The 23,384-nt window shown below is 38.7% G+C and overlaps 1 protein-coding gene across 2 annotated transcripts; it reads left to right on the top strand.

Moving 5' to 3' along the window:
- The first annotated feature begins 28 nt into the window (after positions 1 to 28).
- On the top strand, positions 29 to 20,429 carry wdr59 (WD repeat domain 59). 2 transcript variants are annotated; one of them, XR_014535472.1, is made up of 26 exons: positions 29 to 120; positions 503 to 552; positions 1,731 to 1,866; positions 2,100 to 2,185; positions 2,376 to 2,456; positions 2,810 to 2,847; positions 2,947 to 3,035; positions 3,440 to 3,556; positions 3,652 to 3,729; positions 5,576 to 5,732; positions 6,546 to 6,625; positions 7,305 to 7,428; positions 7,976 to 8,082; positions 8,166 to 8,330; positions 9,128 to 9,223; positions 9,303 to 9,447; positions 10,387 to 10,456; positions 10,533 to 10,686; positions 13,432 to 13,565; positions 13,639 to 13,759; positions 14,770 to 14,960; positions 15,948 to 16,089; positions 16,915 to 16,993; positions 17,129 to 17,252; positions 17,451 to 17,593; positions 19,263 to 20,429. XR_014535472.1 is itself a non-coding variant. In XM_083552912.1 (26 exons), exons 1-26 carry the CDS (start codon positions 67 to 69, stop codon positions 19,496 to 19,498), a joined length of 2,880 nt encoding a protein of 959 aa, XP_083409038.1. In that variant the 5' UTR covers positions 29 to 66; the 3' UTR covers positions 19,499 to 20,429. The 2 variants fall into 2 exon arrangements, 1 of the variants encoding a protein (XP_083409038.1); XM_083552912.1 differs by having other exon boundaries at positions 13,639 to 13,720; positions 14,848 to 14,960.
- Positions 20,430 to 23,384: the final 2,955 nt, after the last annotated feature.

Genomic DNA, 23,384 nt, shown 5'->3' with positions numbered 1-23,384 from the left:
GAAGACGCGGGAAAAAATCCCGCGAGATCTCCTGATGTCATTTGTTGATGTTTTAGTGGGAGAAACATGGCGGCCCGGTGGAGCAGCGAGAATGTCGTGGTGGAGTTCAGAGACGCTCAGGTATAAAAGCATGGATGGGACGTGATCATTCGGATCCTCAGCATTATTTACACTTCAGACTGAGGACAGACTACGCAAAGATTGTTGGAAAGTTAATCCAGAAAACAGGACAACTTTATGTACACCTTTTATTTATTTTCTCAGTAGGGTCCATGCTGATGCGAGCTGAGTAGTCTGACAATGATTTATTTACTTATTCTTATAATTTGTTTAGATATTTCTAATATAACTCTGATAAGAAAGAACGGGTTTAATGTAATTTCCGGATTGAATTGTCAGTGCTGCCATTTATAACAAGCATAATTACTATCATAACCATTGAGTACTTTGAGGAAGTGTGTTGTTCTTGTGCACTTCATTTCTAATTCCTTGTGTTTTCCAGGCTACTGCGATGTCAGTGGATTGTTTAGGGCGCTATGCTGTGCTTTCAGGGTGTGTACAATCCTGCCACATACCACAATGTCCTGTTAAAATACTTTCACACACACCAGTCCTTTCTACGTCCTTCTGCACATCTTTGAGACCCTGTTTCACTTTAACTTTCTTAGAGGGATTAAGAGTCTGAGGCTTTTATTCATCATAGATGCATAGAGAACTATGATTTTTTTTTCATAGTGGCAACGTAGTGGTTAAGGATCTGGTTTACTTATTGGAAGGTCAGGGGTGCAAGTCCCAGCCCCAGCACCTTCAAGCTGCCACCCCTGAGGGCTCTTGAGCAAGGCCCTTAACTCTCTGTGTTCCAGGGGCAGTGTGTCATAGCTGATCCTGTGCTCTGATACCAGCTTTATAACATCACTTTCATATGAAAAGAAAGAATTTCACTGTGCTGTAGATGTACATGTGACATATATATAACTTCTTTCTTTCTTTCTTTCTTTCTTTCTTTCTTTCTTTCTAGAATGAAAGAAAACAAAGAATCTTCTACATGAAAGCTGTAATATATATGTGAAAAATGCAAGCTTTGCTTTCTTTTCTTTCTTTTCACCCTATCTGCTCCAATAGGACTATGTCATTACAGACCTGGGCTCTTTTCTCTTCCACCTTCTAAGAAGTTGGTATAGAAAGAGAGAGAGAGAGAGAGAGAGAGAGAGAGAGAGAGGAAGAAAAAGAGAAAGAAAGGAACAGGCTTTTTTACTTGTCATGTGTATATTATTTCGCATATCCCATGCTGTTAGCGAGCTGTGGCCAAAGCACAGGGTCGGCCAAGATGCAGCCTTCATGGAGCAGAGAGGGTTAAGGGCCATGCTCAAGGGCCCATCAGTTTCAGCTTTGAAGTGTCTCTCTCTAGGGTATCTGTGACATTACATTTACATTTTGCTGTTCTGCCAATGTTCTTATCCAGAACGACGTATATTTGTTACAGCTAAACAGTTGAGAATTAGGGGCCTTGCTCAAGGGCCCTATAAAGGTAGCTTCCTAATAAACTAGGATGTGAATAAAATAATTTTTACCTCAATATGGGTTTTGGGCCTGGGAGAGCAAAATTAGACCATTTGTGTGGATTCTGCCAAGGACCAGATTGTTAATAAAAACCCAGATGTGCAACAACATATATTGAATTTTTTTACGTTCTTGTATTTAAATAATTGTATTTTTTATACTTGGGTTAGGAGGCGTTTTTTGTACGTTGTGAATCTGGAGGCGCCGTCAGAAGCTCCTCGGAAAATCGGCCGTCAGAGCAAGTGGGACGTCGGCACGGTCCAGTGGAACCCGCACAAGACGGAGGCTCACTTATTCGCTGCATCGGTAAGCGCAGGTTACAGTACTGAGGGTTTAGAGCAACCGACTAACAGGGCACATGATTACAACATGTCAGATGTGGTGATGTCAGCATGAGGAGATCAATCATTGTCATTACACCATCCTGTTGGCTATTGTTTTACTATAACGGCAGGTCCTGAGCTGTTTTATTGTTATGTTTAGATGATGTTTGCAGTGTGGTGAATGTGGAGTGTTTGATTTGTAGTGTGTGTATGCAGAGCAATCAGCGTGTGGACCTGTACGTATGGCGTGATGGATGTGGGGAGTCTCACACGTCCCTGCAAGGCCACACGCGGGTCATAAGGTAATGTTCATGCTGTAGATCTGTGATCTTGCTGAATATATATATATATATATATAAAATAAAAAACATCTGTCTCTGTATGTCTGTCTGTATATCAAACAATGTCTGTCTGTCAAAAAATGTCTGTCTGTCCTGTCTGTCTGTTTTATCTATCTGTCTATCTAATGAATCTGTTTTGCTGGTATCACAGTGATTTGGATTGGTCGTGGTTTGAGCCAGAACTTCTAGTCACAAGTTCAGTGGACACCTACATCTACATATGGGACACAAGGTAAGGCCCCAGAACAGGTCTACAGTATAATGTCTGTGTAGTTCTGATTAAAAAGCACATAAAGAAATGTATAGTCTAAGCATATGAATAAAAAGGGAGATTGCACTATAAGGATGAATTATTCGAATAGAAACCAGTTTTGTTCTTATTTATCTACAAGATCTACCCACAATAATGTTTTTTGGTTGTTTAATAGATAAAAAAAAAAATCCACCATTATAAATTAGCAGTTTTGAAATATATGTGTGTGTGTGTGTGTGTGTGTGTGTGTGTGTGTGTGTGTGTGTGTGTGTGTGTGTGTGTGTGTGTGTGTGTGTGTGTGTGTGTGTTTTGTCTTTCTCTATTTCTTCCAGAGACACACGTAAGCCTACAGGAGCTCTATCAGCAGTGGGTGAGTTCACAACGCAGAATAATTCACTATCACTGAGCTCCAGCAGTTCTTTAAACACACACTCATCCTTGTTTGTCTGTAAATGTAATGCGTCTGCAGCCGGAGCATCTCAGGTGAAGTGGAACAAAAAGAATCAGCACTGCTTGGCTTCTAGTCACGACGGAGACGTCAGGATCTGGGACAGACGGGTGAGTTGTGTTCATGAGTGACTTTGTGTAACGGCGGTGTGTGTATCGCGCTGCATACATGAGAGAACAAGTTCTGAGATCCCACAACAGGAAAAAATTCTTGTGGACTCAAGCTTTTATTGTTACTTAGTAATCAACAAGCAAGATGTCTGTCATTTCTTGTGGGACATTATATTCTTTTTATTTAGCACTATTTCTCATCTTTACATGGTATATGGCTGAAAAGACACCTGTGTGTGTGTGTGTGTGTGTGTGTGTGTGTGTGTGTGTGTGTGTGTGTGTGTGTGTGAATGTATGTATGTGTATATATATAAAACAGTGTTCTTAGTCTTTTCTTAAGTGGGTTTATGTTTGAGAAACACGTCTCTAATTATTCATCAGTCATTGTGTGTTCTGTGTTCCAGAAACCCAACACTGCTGTTGAATATGTTGCCGCACACTTATCCAAGATTCACGGTTTGGACTGGCATCCCGATAACGAGTACATACTAGCAACCTCCAGCCAGGACAACTCCGTCAGGGTGAATATGAACCCAATCTCAAAACTCAGAACAATAAACAGAAATGTCACATGGTGTGTGAGATCACGCTATTGACGATCGTATGATCTGCGCAGTTCTGGGACTACAGACAACCTCGAAAGTACCTCAATATCCTGTCCTGCCAAGTTCCGGTTTGGAAGGCCAGATACACGGTGTGTTTCTCTTACTTCAGTATATCCATCCATCCATCCCTCCATCCATATATATATATATATATATACAGTGAGGAAAATAAGTATTTGAACACCCTGCTATTTTGCAAGTTCTCCCACTTAGAAATCATGCAGGGGTCTGAAATTGTCATCGTAGGTGCATGTCCACTGTGAGAGACATAATCTAAAAAAAAAAATCCAGAAATCACAATATATGATTTTTAAACTATTTATTTGTATGATACAGCTGCAAATAAGTATTTGAACACCTGTCTATCAGCTAGAATTCTGACCCTCAAAGACCTGTTAGTCTGCCTTCAAAATGTCCACCTCCACTACATTTATTATCCTAAATTAGATGCATTTGTTTGAGGTCGTTAGCTGCATAAAGACACCTGTCCACCCCATACAATCAGTAAGAATCCAACTACTAACATGGCCAAGACCAAAGAGCTGCCCAAAGACACTAGAGACAAAATTGTACACCTCCACAAGGCTGGAAAGGGCTACGGGGAAATTGCCAAGCAGCTTGGTGAAAAAAGGTTTACTGTTGGAGCAATCATTAGAAAATGGAAGAAGCTAAACATGACTGTCAATCTCCCTTGGACTGGGGCTTCATGCAAGATCTCACCTCGTGGGGTCTCAATGATCCTAAGGAAGGTGAGAAATCAGCCCAGGACTACACGGGAGGAGCTGGTCAATGACCTAAAAAAGAGCTGGGACCACCGTTTCCAAGGTTACTGTTGGTAATACACTAAGACATCATGGTTTAAAATCATGCATGGCAGGGAAGGTTCCCCTGCTTAAACCAGCACATGTCGAGGCACGTCTTAAGTTTGCTAATGACCATTTGGATGATCCAGAGGAGTCATAGGAGAAAGTCATGTGGTCAGATGAGACCAAAATAAAACTTTTGGGTCATAATTCCACTAAACGAGTTTGGAGGAAGAAGAATGATGAGTACCATCCCAAGAACACCATCCCTACTGTGAAGCATGGGGGTGGTAGCATCATGCTTTGGGGGTGTTTTTCTGCACATGGGACAGGGCGACTGCACTGTATTAAGGAGAGGATAACTGGGGCCATGTATTGCGAGATTTTGGGGAACAACCTCCTTCCCTCAGTTAGAGCATTGAAGATGGGTCGAGGCTGGGTCTTCCAACATGACAATGACCCAAAGCACACAGCCAGGATAACCAAGGAGTGGCTCTGTAAGAAGCATATCGAGGTTCTGGCATGGCCTAGCCAGTCTCCTGACCTAAACCCAATAGAGAATCTATGGAGGGAGCTCAAACTCTGTGTTTCTCAGCGATAGGCCAGAAACCTGACTGATCTAGAGAAGATCTGTGTGGAGGAGTGAGCCAAAATACCTCCTGCAGTGTGTCCTGTCCTACAGGAAACGTTTGACCTCTGTAATTGCAAACAAAGGCTACTGTACCAAATATAAACATTGACTTTCTCAGGTGTTCAAATACTTATTTGCAGCTGTATCATACAAATAAATAGTCAAAAAATCATACATTGTGATTTCTGGATTTTTTTTTTTAGATTATGTCTCTCACAGTGGACATGCACCTACGATGACAATTTCAGACCCCTCCATGATTTCTAAGTGGGAGAACTTGCAAAATAGCAGGGTGTTCAAATACTTATTTTCCTCACTGTATATATATATATATATATATATATATATATTATAGAGAGACTGAGACTTATACACCTAATAAAGTGGACTATGATATTTGACTTCTTGTATATAATTTTTGCGTTGTAGATATTTGTTATGCTTTGATGCTCTACATTACAGTGATGTGAATTTTTTTTTCCACCTTGTGGTTCGGATCAGCCGTTTTCCAATGGGTTGGTGACGGTGATGGTGCCGCAGCTCAGGCGGGAGAACAGCCTCCTCCTGTGGAGTACTCTGGACCTCAACAGCCCCGTTCATGCCTTCGTAGGCCATGACGACGTGGTGCTCGAGTTTCAATGGAGGCCTCAGAAAGAAGGTGAGCAAGATTGACCTTCAAAACTCTTGATTTCTGAGGGCAAGGTTTAAATGGTGCAGTCTGTCTGTCTGTCTGTCCACCTTTATCTATCTATAGTGCTGTGAAAAACTATTGTTCCTGATGTTTGGTTACTTTTTCTTATAGGTTGTTAGGGGGCAAGAACTTTTTCACATAGGGCCAGAAAGCTTTGGGCAAATTTGATTCTCCCTAAATAAATTAAATCATCATTTAAAAACTACATTCGGTATTGTGTCTGTCTGTCTGTGTGTCTGTCTGTGTGTCTGTCTGTGTGTCTGTCTGTGTGTCTGTCTGTGTGTCTGTCTGTGTGTCTGTCTGTGTATCTATCTATCTATCTATCTATCTATCTATCTATCTATCTATCTATCTATCTATCTATCTATCTATCTATCTATCTATCTATCTATCTATCTAAGATTTGTGTACAATTACCCAACAGTAGAGTAATAAAAATCGTTTTTATGAATGTAAACAGAAATGTATTATGATATACAAAGCTATTAAAAAATCTTATTTATAAATAAATATTATTAATTAAATTCAACTGTAAAATTTAAAGTTTATAGAAAAGTTTTATCAATGCAGTGATGTTATTTTGCCATAGCCACGGCAGAGTATACATACTAATAACTAATATAATATTAATAATAACTATTAACTAATAATGGGCTGAACACAGAACATGTGCACACATGAAGAAAGCAAATCAGTGATCATGGGGAAAAGATCAGACCAATACAGAAAGCATGAAGGGAATTACCACATATCAATAACATGATCTGTTTTGTTCTGTAGGATCAAAGGACTGCCAACTAGTCACATGGTCCAGAGATCAGACGCTTCGGATATGGAGGGTGGATCCTCAGTTACAGAAGGTGAGGGCTGTAGGAGAAATCGGTATGATGTGGTGTAATGACCTGCGAAGCCACTAATGATTCGGTCACTCACTTCTGCTTTATTGGTTTCGAAACAGTGGAACTGAGAGCGCGAGAGCAAAGAATCTAATCTACAAATACACCACTTTTCAGCAGTAGTTGAATTACAGGCAACCAGTTTACATGAGACATGTTTAGAACCTGAGGCAGGGGAAGAGATCAGGGGTCACTACATGAGAAACAGTTCACAATCCACCTCATAAGAGCATCATTATGATGTCACGGCTATAAAAATGATCGATATTATAGAGAAACGCAGCGCTGCATCACAGACAGGAACCTCATACAGCGAGAATGACTTTCATTACTAAAGCAAGAAAACCAATTCAAGTGTTTTTCAAGCGATTATCTTTAGCGTGATATATCAATAAATGAGAGATTTGTATGATTATGAGAATAATCAGCAGACTGTTTCGGAATTTGGAATTGAGCCAAGCAGGGTTCAAGGTCAAGGTCATGGCAAGGTCAAATGTCTGAAATACTTCTAAATGAAACAAAAAGAAATTACTGACAGCTCTATCTCTCTCTGTGTGTGTGTGTGTGTGTGTGTGTGTGTGTGTGTGTGTGTGTGTGTGTGTGTGTGTGTGTGTGTGTGTGTGTGTGTGTCTCTGTCTTCTAGTTATGTGCTAATGACAATGTGGAGGAGTTGATGGAAGGCATGACTCTCACGACAGAGTCTGAGAAGACACTCCGCTCCCAAGAACCTCCACTAAGCCCCAGTCTCACCACCAACGAGCTGCAGGGTAAAACCACATACACACACACACACTAACCATCCCCTTGTTTCTGTTATAGACCTGTAATCAATATGAAGACATTAGGGATGGAAAGATTCAGAGATTTACATCGTAAAAGTTAACGATGTATACAAAAATTTGACGAATATGACGCATCACAACACTACGGAGACCGAGGCGTGTCCTGAGAGTCACATAGAATACAGATTAACATGGCAGAGGTAGAGCTGTAACTTCCTGGAGACAGAACAGGAAAAAAAAATGTGATTGGTTGTTCTTTTTGGAGGGCGTCTAACAATATGAGGCAAAACCGTTTATTATAACTATAAATGGATAAAAAGTACAATATATTGTTTAATTGGAGCCATATTGCTGTTTTGAATGCAGAACAAACCACTTCTGTTTATATCGTATTTATTATTTTTACTGCACAGCTCTAAATAGTTATAAGACGTATATCATCTGATTGCTTTAACACCAAATAATAATTGTTAATATTTTCATTATTATTACAATCATAAACCTCTACTCTTTATTTATTGTTCCTCTGTAGGTCAGTTTGAGGCGTCCAGCGGTAGGCAGGACCCCGCAGGCCTCGCTCAGACTCTGCAGCAGGAGTTCTCGCTGGTCAACCTGCAGATCCGCAACGTCAACGTGGAGGTCAGGAACCGGCAACTTCTGTACATTTCTATTGTGTATAACCCTAAGCAATAAGGAAATATTAAGTGTGTGTTTGTGTGTAGATGGATGCTGTGAACCGCTCCTGCTTCGTCTCGGCTCACTGTGGAGCAAATCAGGTCAGGCTGGTAGTAAAATTTCCCGCACAGTATCCGAACAACGCAGCACCGTCTTTCCAGTTTGTTTCCCCAACAACCATCTCATCCTCCATGAAGACCAAGATACAGAAGGTACCACATTATAGGCTTCTTTATAGCACCATGGATCTTTAAACAACATAACCAGCTACTATGTAGTGTATATTCATTCATGGATATATATTACCTCAGATCATACAGTATAGAAACACATTATTTGGACAAACGTATTCGGACACCTGACTTTTCCAGCCATTTGTGGTACTTCCCCAAAAAGTTGGATTCAAACAGTTGTCAAACATCTTCAGATGTGGTAACATTAAATTTTCCTTTCACTTACAATCTTCTAGCATGACAATGCTCCTGTGCACAAAGCCGGCTCCATGAAGATCTGCTTTACATGAGTTGGAGTAGAAGATCGCTACAGCTCTAAAAACCTATTGAACATCTTTGGGATGAATGTGAACACTGACTGAACCCCAGATCTTCTCACCTCACCTACATGACTTTACTAACACCCTTGTTTCTAAATGACTCTCACACAAATCTGCACAAGAACACGCCAAATTCTAGTGGAACATCTTCACAGAAGAGTAGATATTTTTTTTTTATAAAAGTGAAAGGAGTCTCACTGTGGAATGGGATGTTTAAATACCAATTCTATGGTCAGGTGTCCAAAAACATTTATTATTATCGTGTATATGAATAGAAAAATAAATACTACAAACTTTTTCGTAAGTTTTAACTGCCAGCTTGTTTGATTTGCACGTTTATTCATTTTCTTTCTTTTTTTTTTTTTTTAAACCAACACTAATTTCTAACCTGTCATGTTAACATTTATAACTAGACGATACGGTGTCATGTCATTTTTGTATTTTTGTTTTGTCTAGATCTTGACAGACACTTCACTTCAGAAAGTGAAGCGGAACCAGAACTGCCTGGAGCCGTGTGTAAGGCAGCTGGTGTCCTGCCTCGAATCTGACTTGGTTAGTGCTGGATATTTTAGGAGGTTAAAATAGTCATGTATTATATGTCCCTTATTCATGACCTGTATGTGCACTGCAGGAGGACGGCACTAATCCCCATGTGTTCGGTAACTCTGTAAGCCCGGCTCTTCCTGCTTTCCCTCGCGTCACCAACACATACGGGTCTTACCAGGATGCTAACATCCCTTTCCCTCGTACCTCAGGCGCCCGATTCTGTGGCACAGGTGAGCCATGAGTTACATTGTGCGTTTTACTAGTGTACCGAATTCTGAGACTCCTTGGGTTTAATGGGAATCGTTACAGAATACACTATACGGACAAAGGTTTGTGGACACCTGACAATTCCACATTTAGTCCCCATTTGTTATTATAATAACCTCCACTTTTCTGAGATGTTCCACTAGAAACAACACTTAAATTCCTTGATCAAGACAGAGGTTGAAAGACAGTGGATTTTACCGAATACCGATGGCGAGTTTGGTGTCTGTCAAGTAAAATACTACTGAACTTTATTACAAAATTAAACAATAAAAAAAACAGTACTAAATCATTAAAATGTGCTAAATAAATATGAATTATAATAAATATTGAGAAAAATAAGATGTGCATTCAAACTGAAACATAAAAGTAACACTTCATATAAATAAAAAACTTGGTGTCAGTGATTCGCCTCTAGAGGCCACTCTTGTGCTGTATAATGACAGCAGACCTTCTCAGCCATTCCAACAACCTGGAAAAACTATTGATATGGATTTTTTTCCCAAGGGCCGATAGTTTAAGCAAACAATTACCTGTGCCGAATAATCAGCAAAATTCGATTAATCAATCGACCTCTAGTCAAAAAGGCTTTTCTTCCATTTGTTCTATTTGTTTCAGATAAAATATAAAATGAGTTTTTCCAGACAAAAGTAACAATATCAGCAATTGCATTACAAATTTTTTTATTTCCTTTATTATTTCCTTATTTTTTTATCCCCAAAATCCATGTGTATGGTGCAGTTGCCATACATGGGTAAGCTGTTATTGTAGAAACGTTGACCTGTGATTTGGATCTGCGTTATATACAGTATTCTGAAAAAAAATTCAAACACCTTCGGACCAATCAGATTTAAGAGTTTGTACTAGCGATATACTAATAGATATGTTCTCTCTATCTCTTGCAGGCTCTCTGGTTTATTTCACTCGGCCCATGTCCATGCATCGCACCGTCCCTAATACAGAACCAACACCTCGGTAAACCTGTAACATTTCCTTCAAAATAATGTTCATGTTGATATTTAAGTATAATGAATGAGCGTGTTTTTTTCAGATCACTCTCCGCTCTGTCTGCGTACCACAGTGGCCTTATGACCCCAATGAAAATGCGCAGCGAGTCTCAGTCCACGCTGCGGTTGTACAGCGGGAGTCCAACACGCTCTGATAAAGAGCAAGTGTCCATCTCTTCCTTCTACTACAAGGAACGGGTAAGGCGGGCTTGCGGAGCGCAAAATTTGAACGTATTTGGAATGTCTGAGTGAATTTGTTATGAGGAATATGTGGCAACCTAGCTACTGAGGAACACAATTAGAATTGGAAGGAGTGCCTTCAGACAGACTGCTAAGGAGAACATTTATATATTATATTATATATCATATCAAATATTTTATTTTGAATTATAAATATTGAGGAAAATATAAGGCATGCTAAAACAAAAAGAAACTCACCAAATGAATAAAAATGGTTCCATGCAAAACTAATAAAAACGGCACTTCAAATAAACAGCACGTGTCATCAGTAATTCGCCTCTAGAGGCCGCTCTCGTACTGTATAACGCAACCCGGAAAAACCATCGCTATGGATTTTTGCTAATAACTGATCCAGCAATCAACTATCCGTGTGATTAAACTGCAAAACCCATGAACCGGTTGACCATTACTAAACGTTTATTGGTATCTGGTTAACTATATGTGAACGTAGTAATAAATTGTCTTTCAGAGCCGTAGCTTTAATCCATATTAATGATATCATCGAGTTATCCATTACTAACAAGGATTGTTTTCGGAAAAAAATATAGTGTGAAACAAGCAGTATTTACACTTTCCTGAAGCGTTTATGGTGACTAAGTGCTATCAGAGCCACAACATTGCTGGTGGCCCTCAAAAAAGTAGTCCCATGCGTGATTAGACCTGCTAAACCACTTATTCTCGCTATTACTCGTTTCTGATCTGGGACTTGGTTCTTCTGAGACACGTTAAGCCATCCAAGCAGAACTTTGTCAACCTTCTGCTCATGCTGCGTCACCTGGGAGTGTAGCACTCTCCGAAGAAAGCACGGTCTGTCCTCGTATGCATGCATTTGAATATCTTTCTAATCTTTTAGAGATATTAATGAAAATAATTACTACACAGAAGTACAAAAACTGATATTGCACCTGCTCCAATCAGAGGTTCGAACTCATGATCTCCTAGTGAGAGCTTTTTTTAGATACACAGTTTAGGAGACCAGAAACATCTCTGAGCAAAGATTTCGAGTAAACTGTCCTTAAAGATGCTGTGAATCAAGATCGGAATAAAAAAGATTATTTCTTTAATCTTTAAGTATGTCACTGAAATCACTGGATTATCTCCACAAGATCCTGAGAGATCTTTATCCAGCTCTCCAACAGTCAACCAGTTCTGATCGTTTGTGCTCCTCAGATGCTACATTGTCAAATTTTCCAGATATTCCCTAGCCTTGGTTTGTGTTCACTCATTGTTTCCTGTATTGTATCCTTCTTTTCTTTTTTTATTATTTTTTGTTTGATTTCTTTTGTGGTCTGATGGATTGCACCCCCCCTTCACACATGTCGCTGTGGTCTGTTTTACCCCCAAACACCAATCAGAAGCCTCTTTTTGTCCATCGGCGCTGGTCTGTGCAGACTATTGCAGACTGTCCGGTACTGATCTCCCCCTATCCCTCACTTCCTCCATCCATTCTTCTCTCTCTTTCTCTTTCTTCCTGTTTTAACTCTTTCTTTTCTTCCGACCGCACGTGTAGCCGAATCCTTCAATCAACGACTTCTAACAGTTTCAGTTTTTTTTTTTTTTTCTTTGCTGCTCGTGTAATTTTTGCCAGTTCCATAATGCCTCGGAGGGACACACCGATCGGTTTTACTAACCAACATGTACCGAGTGCAAAAGTTTGCGCACCCTTTGTACAAAACAACGAAAAACGGGTTTTTGCCAGATTTCATTCAATTTAACACTTAAGAATTAAGGGCCTTTTTTAAGGGCCCAGCTAAAAAATTAGTGCAACTTAATGGTGGTGGGATTTGAGCTCACGACTAGAGGTTGACCGATTTTACAGCTACTGATAGCTATGTTGGATTGTACTTGCTGATAATCGATTAATCAACCGATAGTTTTGAAAATGGATACTGGATATAAAAAAAACAAACAAAAACACTCCATATAAAATAGTTCTGAATTTTATTACCAAAAAAAAAGTTCTGAATCATGAAAATGTGCTAAATAAAATGCACAGACCTTCATAAGTCAACGTGTCAAAAGCGCTTTTAAAAGAAGACTTCAGGACACATTGCACTTTACACATTGCGCTGCATTACTGTGCAAGGGGACTATTTTGAAGTTAAAAGTGTGTATGTAGTCTCGAAATTGTCGTATAGCGCTCTCCATGCAGCATGGCGGCGTTGGTGATTCGCCTCTAGAGGCCACTCTTGTAATGACAGCGGGCCGGAAAAACTATCGGTATGAATTTTTGTCGATAGATCCAGCAATCTACTATCGGCGCTGATTAATCAGCAAAACCGACGAACTGGTTGACCTCTACCTCGATCAGTAGTCCAACATCCTAACCCCCTGGTCAGCCCCTTCCCTCCAAAAACGGTGTGGAAAACCTTATCAAACTTTTGCACTCAACTTTAATTCCGATCTCGATGCACAAAATGTGTGAGATCAAGTCCCATTAACTGTTAGTATTTCCATATTATGTCTTTTTAACGACACATAATGTTGTGTCCATTCAAAAGACGCTATGGTGCAACTCTGAGTCCTTTAAAGGAACATTTATATGAGATTCTTGCTTTTTCTTGGCACATGAGGACAACTGGAAATATAACACAATCCTGGTCTAATTTAGCGGTAGAGATAATCCAGCACTAACCACTTCTAAATATCCATCCTGGATCATGATGACCTGATTGTTCTGTGTATTTTTGTAACGTGAATCAGAAATCCCGACGCTGGAAAGGGAAACGAGAGGGAACAGACTACAGCAATAAAGCGCTCAAACTGGCTGGTAAAGTAATCATTCAGGAGATTTCCTGTCTCCTCCCGATACACAAAGCTCTCGGAGAGGCCTACATGTGAGTACCTTTACTTACAGTATTTGTATTAAAGCTTGATTTGTTGTTTTAAATTGTGGATTTTTTTCCCCAGATTAAATATGAACGACATACGGGACACGTGTCAGAAGAACGCAGCCGCAGCTCTGACGGTCGGGCGTAGAGACTTGGCAAAGGTTTGTATCACGCTTTTAAACTAGGTTTTTTGCAAAAAAGTGTTGATGTTCTGACCACTTGGTGCACAGTTTTTAGAATTAATTTAAAAGCTTATATAATGCCACCGATACAGTAGATGTTTGCAAGTTTGCCGAAACGCGGTTAGCTACAAACGTGCGAAACCTTAAATCTTCCAGCGGCAACTGCAACTCCTTCCGTAGCGTTCTTAGAGCATTCGTAGGGCTTTAAGGGGGAAATTCTAGATTTTCCCAAAACAAAGAGATTGTTTCTGTTTCACTGAACCAGGTCGGTTAGCGTCCCAAAGCCCTCCTCATTTGCATCTGCAAAATGATGCAGCTCAACAGAAATAGGCTGACCAAAGCTTTCTGGCTTGAAAGATCAGTCAACTCCAAAGCCACTTAACTGTTTCAGACCTTGTATCGATTGGCACCACTGTTAAAAAGCTTTTGCTAAATGTTCTTGGCAGATAAAATGAGTGGTGCAACAATTCCCAAGGGATCATACACTGAACTTAGCATGGACAGGGTCCCTCTTCTAGTAGCAGACTTGCTTTGGATGACAATTCCGATCTTGATCTGACTGGATGCACCACTGCGCATCTAACACTCTTTCCATGGGAAATGCCTTTTGATCCAGATCCTTTACTTCCACTGCTCTTTCCTCTTCCGGAATAGCTGCTAGCACTAGCAGACGGAACTATGGCCGGAATATTGTCCGTATCCTCGGCCCCACTGGCCATATGTTTATTTGCTGACTGTGTTCACAAATCCACTGGTGGATGACGGTTCCTTGACAACCTCTGGCAGTTTTTCCTTAAAAGTGGTAATGGGTTTCTGCAAGGAGTGCCCTCAATTCTGTCACCAGCAAAGCACGCCTACACCTTCACACCTCCTCCTCCATGCTTTACAGTAGGAACCACGCGTTCAGGAACCGTCTGTTCACCCTCTGTACTTGCGGCAATTATGGGAAAATAATCAGTTTCAGGGTTTTCTCCATTTAGACTCTATTGCATCACACAAGTCTGAGTGTTTCATTTCCTGCTCTGTAGAAGCTTTTCTAAACTTTCCTGTGTGTTTTTTTTTATTTATTATTTTTTTAAACTCTCGCTTGAACTCCTGTGCTGAAGGTTTGGGCGTTGGCCTCTGCAGCGACCAGCCTTGACCTGTGCCCTGACTCCGATCCTGACGCAGACACGCCCTGGGCCCGGCACCCGTTTGGGCGACAGCTACTGGATACTCTGTGAGTTTTACACTCTGTTTGTATATCAGCAGATATGAATAACAGCTCTGGAACATTCTAACAATGACAACGGTCTCGTTCTTATACTTGACAGTATCGGCTAACTAGATTTGCTGTCTATCTTTCACTCCATGATTTGATTATTATCAGCGGTGGACAGTAACAAAGTAAATGTAAATCGTTATTGTACTTGAGTAGCTTTTTCGCGACTTTTACTGTTACTTCACTACATTGTGAAGTGAAATATTTGACTGTTTACTCAACCACATTTTGCGAAATCAGTCGTTTCTTTGTATTTATAAGGATAAAAACGTAACCGCTCCAACACGCAGCGAGTGACCAATCAGGATCGAGCGCTCGCTCTGTTTTAAACCGGTTTTGATCGGCGCTTGGTGTATCTACTGATCACCAACACACAGTTCAGCATCAGTTCAACAGCAAGCAGAACATTTAGAGAGGAATAAATAATTGAAAGAAAAAAGGTTTTGAGCTCATGACTGAATTGATTAAGCAAAACTGTGACAGAAACTATAATAGGAACATTAAAGCCATAATAAATCATAGTACTTTGGATACTTGTGTACATTTGAAGGCAAATACTTTTGTACTTTAACTCAAGTGAAAGTTTAAAGGGACACTTTTATGGAGTCTTTACAGAGTGGATCTCATCTTTATCTCAACTACTTCATCCACCACTTATCATCAATACGGCAGTGGAAAAAATATGGGTGTTGGGAGGTTGGAGAACTGTGTGTGTGTGTGTGTGTGTGTGTGTGTGTGTGTGTGTGTGTGTGTGTGTGTGTGTGTGTGTGTGTGTGTGATTGCTATTAACAAGAAAGATTGGTTTTTAGGATTGTCATTGCCATTACAACGCACAAAAAGCACAAAATAAGACACTCGCACTGTCTTTTAGTCTCTCAGCAGCTCTTCATCATGCTGATTCTCACGTGAGGTTCTGAGACGTGATGTTTCTTTATCTCTCCGCAGGCTTGAACACTACAGTCAGATGAGTGATGTTCAGAGTCTGGCCATGCTATGCAGTGTGTTCAGGGGTCAGGGAATCCCTCAGGACTATTTCACACTGTACGGCCCACGCAGCTCCGGCTTCACCCTGCACCACTCGCGCTACGTGAGTCCTCTCACCCTTTACATTCTTCTTTAAATACAGTCGTGTATAAATAAATCTTTTATTCTCTTTATAAGCAGAGAGAGAGAGAGAGCTGTTTTTTATTTTATTTTTTTTTATATTTTTTTTTTATATATAAGTACCAACAAACTTAATTTGATTGGTTGTTTCTGAGCTTATAGAAAGCCAAACGCATTTAAGTACCTCTGTTTAAAAATAAGTCAGGATTAAGGCTTCATTAGAGTTTGAGAAAAGAATGACCTTATTATTATTTATTTATTTACATTTTTATTATTAATTTATTTATTTGTGTGGGGGTTTTTTTTGTCACAGACAAGCATGTGTTTTTTTAATTTTTTTAATTTATTTCCTTAATTATTTATTTTTGTTTGTTTATAAATTTGTTTGTCATAGTTACAGCATGTTTTTCCCTATTTTGGTTTTGTTTGTTTGTTTTTATTTGTTAGTCACAGTTACAGCATGCTTTATCTTCTATTTTTTTATCGGTTTATTTAATTATTTTATTAGCAGTTGCATGTTCATTAATTTATTAATTTATTTATTTATTGTAGTTTCGGCCACAGTTACAGCACGTTTTTCTATTTCTGTATTACATTTATTTATTGACTTATTTATTTAATTTATTTATTTATATATTTGTTATATATATTTGTCTTATTCATGTATTCATTAATTATTTATTGTATTATATTATTATATTATATTTATTATATTTTATATATATATATATATATATAATATTATTATTATTATTATTATTTTTTTTCAATGACTTTTTTTCGTTTGTTTTGTTATTTCTTCCTTCAGCCCAGCTTCACTTCCAGCTCATTGACTTCTGGTTCCTGCTCCAGTACCTCCGACTCCATCAATGCTGCATGGAACATGGGTGAGTGATTCACCTCAGATTCCCTGCTTTTCTCACTTTATCTTCTGGTACGAATTCAGCACTTTCGAGGAGAATGCCTGGAGATCCACACACAAGTACTTGATCTGCTGTCATTTCATTAATTTTTTTCGTCAGCTGGACGTGAAGCTGAACAAGCTCCACCATGGGGAGAGTCCTCTCCTGACGAGGTTCGCTACGCTAACCAGGCTTACACAGATCCCCGGGAACGCGAGAAAGAGCAACACGACATGAACAAAAGGTCATCGTCCTGCTATGGCACTACAGTATATCATACGCCCTTCTGTTTATACACTCACATCTGTACACACTCCTTAGCACTGTGTGTGTGTGTGTGTGTGTGTGTGTTTACAAAAAACTAAAGTTTTTAACAATTCTGCAACTTTATTTCCTGATTGTTTTATAATTTAATTTGCTTTTATGTTCATTGGTTGTTCAGATTATTAGACCCGGCTAACACCTTGCAGTTTGACGACTTTAAGAAGTGTTACGGAGAGATTCTGCACCGCTGGGGGCTGAAGGAGAAGAGGGCAGAAGTTCTGAAGTTTGTTTCCTGCCCTCCAGAGCCACACAAAGGGATCGGTGAGTTCATATCTGTTATAATGAACCAGGCCAAAAGTTTGTAGACACCTTACCATTGGATTGGTGTGATGTTTTTTTTTTAAAGATCCTATTCCATATTTATACCCTATTTGCTGGTATCGTAGTCTCCAGTCTTCTGGGAAGATGTTCCACAAGATTACTAGTTGTAAGATACTGATGTAGGAGAAGTGAGGAGACACAGTCAGTGAAATATTCATATGTTCAATAGGGTTTATCACCAGGTGTAAAGCAGATCTTCATGGAGCTGGCTTTGTGTGCTTTGTCCATCATGCTGAACAGGTTTCGGGCCTCCTAGTTCGAGTGAAGGGGAAAATTTCAGACCACATACAATTTGTGTGCCTCCATCTTTGTGGTAACATTTTCGGGAGGAACCACATATGGCTGGGAAACTCGGGTGTCCCAATACTTTTGTCCGTGTGTTGGCGGTTCTGGTAGGAATCTTTTGATGTAGGAAACCTTTGAACAGCAAGTCTTCATATTCATAAAGCGCTGCCTTCTGGCTGCCTTAATATAGTCCTGAAGCCAGGGGTATTTCCCACTGCATTGTGGGTAATAGGGGTGCGACGGTACACAAAATTCACGGTTCGGTATGTGACTCGGTTTTAGTCACGGTTCGGTTAGATTTCAGATTCGGATTGGGGAAGAAACGCAAAACAGAATGAATTGTCGTTATTTATTTCTTTATTTTTTATATTTAAATTTGTTAATAACAATAGTTTACATGTTTAAAACTATTCAAAATAAAATGGTTAATGTATAAAATATTTTATAATATTTTATAAAAAATAATTATATATACAAATAAGAGAATAAATCAAATAACTACCCTTTTTGATTATTTTGATTAAATTAAATAATCTATTAAATTGGCACAAATTAAATTGATTAAATAAAATAAATAAATAAATGTAATTAAATATTTTACATTTGTTAGACCCCATTTAGGTAATACAGGTGTGTATGTAAGTGTGTGTGTGTTTTTACTTTTATTATTTAATTTTCTATGATATTTTCGATTTAACTGTTTTTTTATTTTTTTTTTCCGCAGACTTTAACAAATGTCTTCATTCTTTACATCCTTCTTTTATTTACTCCCTCGATATGCAGAATTGTCAGGATTTTTCTCCTTTTAAGAGAAATTCTTGAAGCTGGACAGAAAGCGCTCAAGAATCCATAGCGTGTCGTAAAAACAGACGTGACAGCGAATTTGTACGACTCGCTACAAATCGTATTTCCAGTACGGAGCGAGTAGCCACGGTGACACTGCGCTAACTATACTTTTTTTTATATATACCTCTGGAATGTTCGTGTATAGTTTTAAGTTTTATCATTGAAAACAAAAATTGTAAAGAAAAAAAAAAAAATACCTGACCCTGTGTTTAATACGTTTATGAGGGAACTTGTAACTACGTTCCTAAGGTAAAATGAATGCGTGCACTGTTGCACCCCCTAGTGGGGAATGTAAGGTAATGAAAGCTATTTAATGAAAAGCTATTCAGAACGGCGCCTATCATCCAAACTCAAACTGCCGCAGTTTATTCCTCTGTGAATACTAATGGATTTTTTTCCCGACCCAGATTTTCCTGCAGATCATATTTCATAGCTTTCTACGGGACTCTCCCAGTGACGTTGTGTTTGTGTCCTGCAGAGTTTGGCGTGTACTGCTGCCACTGTCGGAGCCAGGCCCGAGGCACTCAGTGTGCCGTGTGCAAGCGCTTCACCTTCCAGTGCGCCATCTGCCACGTGGCTGTCCGCGGCTCGTCCAACTTCTGCCTGAGCTGCGGCCACGGCGGCCACACCAGTCACATGATGGAGTGGTTCCGCTCACAGGAAGTCTGTCCCACAGGCTGCGGCTGTCACTGTCTCCTCCAGAGCACTTTCTGAAGCCTTTTGTGTCTCTTCACCAACACTGGAGGTCTCAGGAGATCTGTCTCGAATCTCTCGGTACTGTAAAAAACAAAAAAACAAAAAAAAACTGTTGACTTTTTTTTTTTTTTTTTTTTTTTTTTTTTTTTTTTTTTTTTTTAAATGCAGCACTAATAACAGATCTCAGATTTCTATGCTGCTCTAACAGACCTTTTATGATGGTGGTCTTCACAGTATGCAAGACACACAGTTTACACCAGCCTTATACAGTAATAATCACTTCATATAAAGGAAGTGGCATTTTATTTCCAATCCTGGTTCGCTGGTTCGGTTACATTGCAGGGTTTTCTTCAAAAAAATTGAAATCCGTGAAAACAAGACCGAGAAGAACTAAGGGCCGTGCTCTTGTATAAGGGAGTAGTGTGTTAAATGATTAACCAGCGCACACACACACACACACACACCGTTTCTGCTCGATATGAAGAAACACATTTGTAAAGTAACCACACCTTTTCCTGCACAACAGTTCTTCTCTCACTCTTTCTTTCCCTCTATCTTTTTGGTACATGCAATAGGTTCAGTATGTCACTACCATCTGATCCTTGATAGAGGGTCTGGACAATCAATGAAACATAGACTCGAGACACTAACTCCTGGGACGCACTGGTATATCAGTGTTAATATGCAAAACGATTGCAGTGATAGGAATTATCTTATTTAAGCCACACACGGGGTCCGGCTGTGGGTGCGTATAATAATCATCAAAAATATTATACATGTTCAGTATTTACCTTTACTTTCCTTTTATTTTATTTGTATTACAGGGGTAGATTTTCGTACTTTTTTTTTTTCACCGGGAGTGCAGGATTGTGCTCTGGAATGTGCGTAAATGAGACCACAATGATCTCGTGCATTTTTATTTCAATAAAGAATGGAACGATTTTTCACAGATTATGATTAGCGTATATTTTTGATAAGGTTTTCCAGGGTGTATTTGCATCGTACACACGGTTTTCATGGAATACAATGCAACAAAATGACTAAAATAATCCTGAATATATTTGAATTAAGTTCCCCCCCCCCCCTGTAATTCTATATACATACACACACACACACACACACACACACACACACACACACACACACACACAGTGTATAAATAAATAAATAAATATATATACTGTATCTTACAAAAGTAACTATTTTAGTATCATCTTCTGAAGGGACAATACTATAGAAAATAAACTTGGAGATATTTTAGAGTAGTCAATGTGCAATAACTGGCAACCTATGTGTGTGTTAGAGAAGTGAAGAAAAGAGTGCAGGCAGGGTGGAGTGGGTGGAGAAGAGTGATAGGAGTGATTTGTGATAGAAGAGTATCTGTGAGAGTGAAAGGGAAAGTTTATGGGACTGTGGTGAGACCAGAGATGTTGTATGGTTTAAAGACAGTGGCATTGATTAAAAGACAGTAGGTGGAGCTGGAGGTAGCAGAGCTGAAGATGTTGAGGTTTTCGTTGGGAGTGACGACGATGGACAGGATTAGAAATGAGTTTATTAGAGGGACAGCGCATGTAGGACGTTTTGGAGACAAGGTGAGGGAGGTGAGATTGAGATGGTTTGGACATGTGCAGAGGAGGGACATGGGGTATATCAGTAGGAGAATGCTGAGGATGGAGACACCAGGTAGGAGGAAAAACAAGGAGGAGGTTTATGAATGTGGTGAGAGAAGACATGCAGGTAGTTGGTGTGAAAGAGGCAGATGTAAAGGACAGGGGGGTATGGAGAAGAATGATCCACTGTGGCGCCCCCTAATGGGAGAAGCCAGAAGAAGAAGAATATATATATATATATATATATATATATATATATATATATATATATATATATATATATATATATATATATATATATATATATATATATATTTGGGAATATAAAGAATGTGTGTATGTTTCAAATACACAAGGGAATCAATGAGTTCGTAGCTGTTACTAAATAGAATCATGAAACGAATCACAGATGTCCAACATTTCCCTAAACAGCAGGTCAATTGGTGTAAAATTATACAAAAAAAAAAAAAATATATATATATATATAAAATATAACACACATTTAATGCACTATACGGACACCTGCCTATAAGATTAGTACGCTTTTTAACATCTAATTTCATATTTAGTCCCCCCTTATTGGTCTCCATTCTTCTGGGAAAATGTTCCAGTAGATTTTGGAGTGCGCTTGTGAAGATTTCTGAGAGATTCATTCAGTTACAAAGGTTTTAGTAAATTCAGGTACTTTCATCATTTAAAGTAAAAATCATCTAAAAGCAGGTGTGTTATATGAGCATAAACTCCATCATAAAATGTATCTTTACTTGTACACAAATTCATGAAATTGTAGCGTAGATCATCACACTACTCCACAGGTCTCAACTCTATAAAATACTGTGTAAAGTTGAGCAGAATTTGCACAAAGATTGAAGATATCAGAGTTCAGCTCAAAATAAAGGTTCTGTCTTCACGGATACTCGAATTTAAGGATGTTAAGCTTCAGAAACCTTTTTACTCATAAAGCAAAAAAAAATTCTTGTTTTTCTTAAGGATTAAGGATGGAGTTCAGCCTCATTGTGCAATTGTGTCTTTTTTGTAATTATTTTTTATTTTATCTAATTGGTCATCAGAATAAATATCCTAGACCTGAATGTTAACCATTTTTCTTACTTTAAACAACGAGAGATTCAGAGGTTTTATCCACTTTTTCTAACTTCCTGCACAAGGACAATTTACTGACTTTATACTGTAAAAAATTATATAATCAAATTTGGTTTATGGGCTGCTTTTTCCTAATAATTTATAAAAATTGTATATTGGCAGATAATATTTTAAATATATTTTTTGGGCATCCTTACTGACCATTTACATTTGTGTATATAGAACTGAGCTAATAATATTAACACATTTTGCATAAAAATGTGACTCTTATCCTTACATTTTTATCAACAAAGTAAATAAACATTTAACCTCAATCCAAAAAAATTGACACACCGAAAAAAAAAAGAGGCATAACAGAATCCCTCACTCATTCACTCAGAACGGAGAGGTGGGGGGTTGGGTGACGTCATCCTTAAGGGGTTCCAGTGGAAGAATTGACAATGGAGTGACGTCACGTCAGTAAGGAGAGCTGAATCCAAATTAAAATATAGATGATAAAAAAGGATTAAACCCTCAGGAGCCCAATTCAGAAAAAAAAAAAAAGAGGAATAAAGTAGAAGGTACCGTGAGAAAGATAAAGGTGTATGCAGCTCTATCACTCATCTCTTAATGAAGATCGTATAATAGTTTTAAGGAAATAGGCAAAAACTATATCACTAACTGCAAAATATAATTTATAGTATGTAGTTTATCATAATGTGTGTAGCAACAAAACAATTACACTCTAACGAGTTGATTTTGTTACCTTTAATTGAGGTGACGTCATAATGGTTGTATGTGATTGTACTGAAAAGGTCAGTAATGTGAATCTAGAAAAATAATATACAGAAAAATACAGAATTTTTCTGACACCATCACACAACACAGTGCATCACTACAGTATGCTTTATGATCTATTAAGGTTTTATTAAGGCTTCATAATATTTCAAAATGCAAAAGTACACCAATCAATTATTAGGTTAAAGCAGAACCAGGTGAAGATGATAACACTGGTTTTCTGGGTACAGGGGCATCTCCAAAGTGGTGCAAGACACCATAAGCATCACCTGGGCTGAGTGCAAATAGCACTGGTTTACAATAATGATGATATTTTGTATGATACTTACGTATTATATTTGTGTAAAAAAAAAAAAAGAAATGATAAACACATCAGTCAGTGTGTGAATGAAGTAATTCGGGTGTAATTACTATAC

The sequence above is a fragment of the Silurus aristotelis genome (assembly GCF_946808225.1).
Source record: "Silurus aristotelis genome assembly, chromosome: 10".
Classification (NCBI taxonomy): Eukaryota; Metazoa; Chordata; class Actinopteri; order Siluriformes; family Siluridae; genus Silurus; species Silurus aristotelis.
This window is presented reverse-complemented; position numbering and strand designations above follow the sequence as displayed.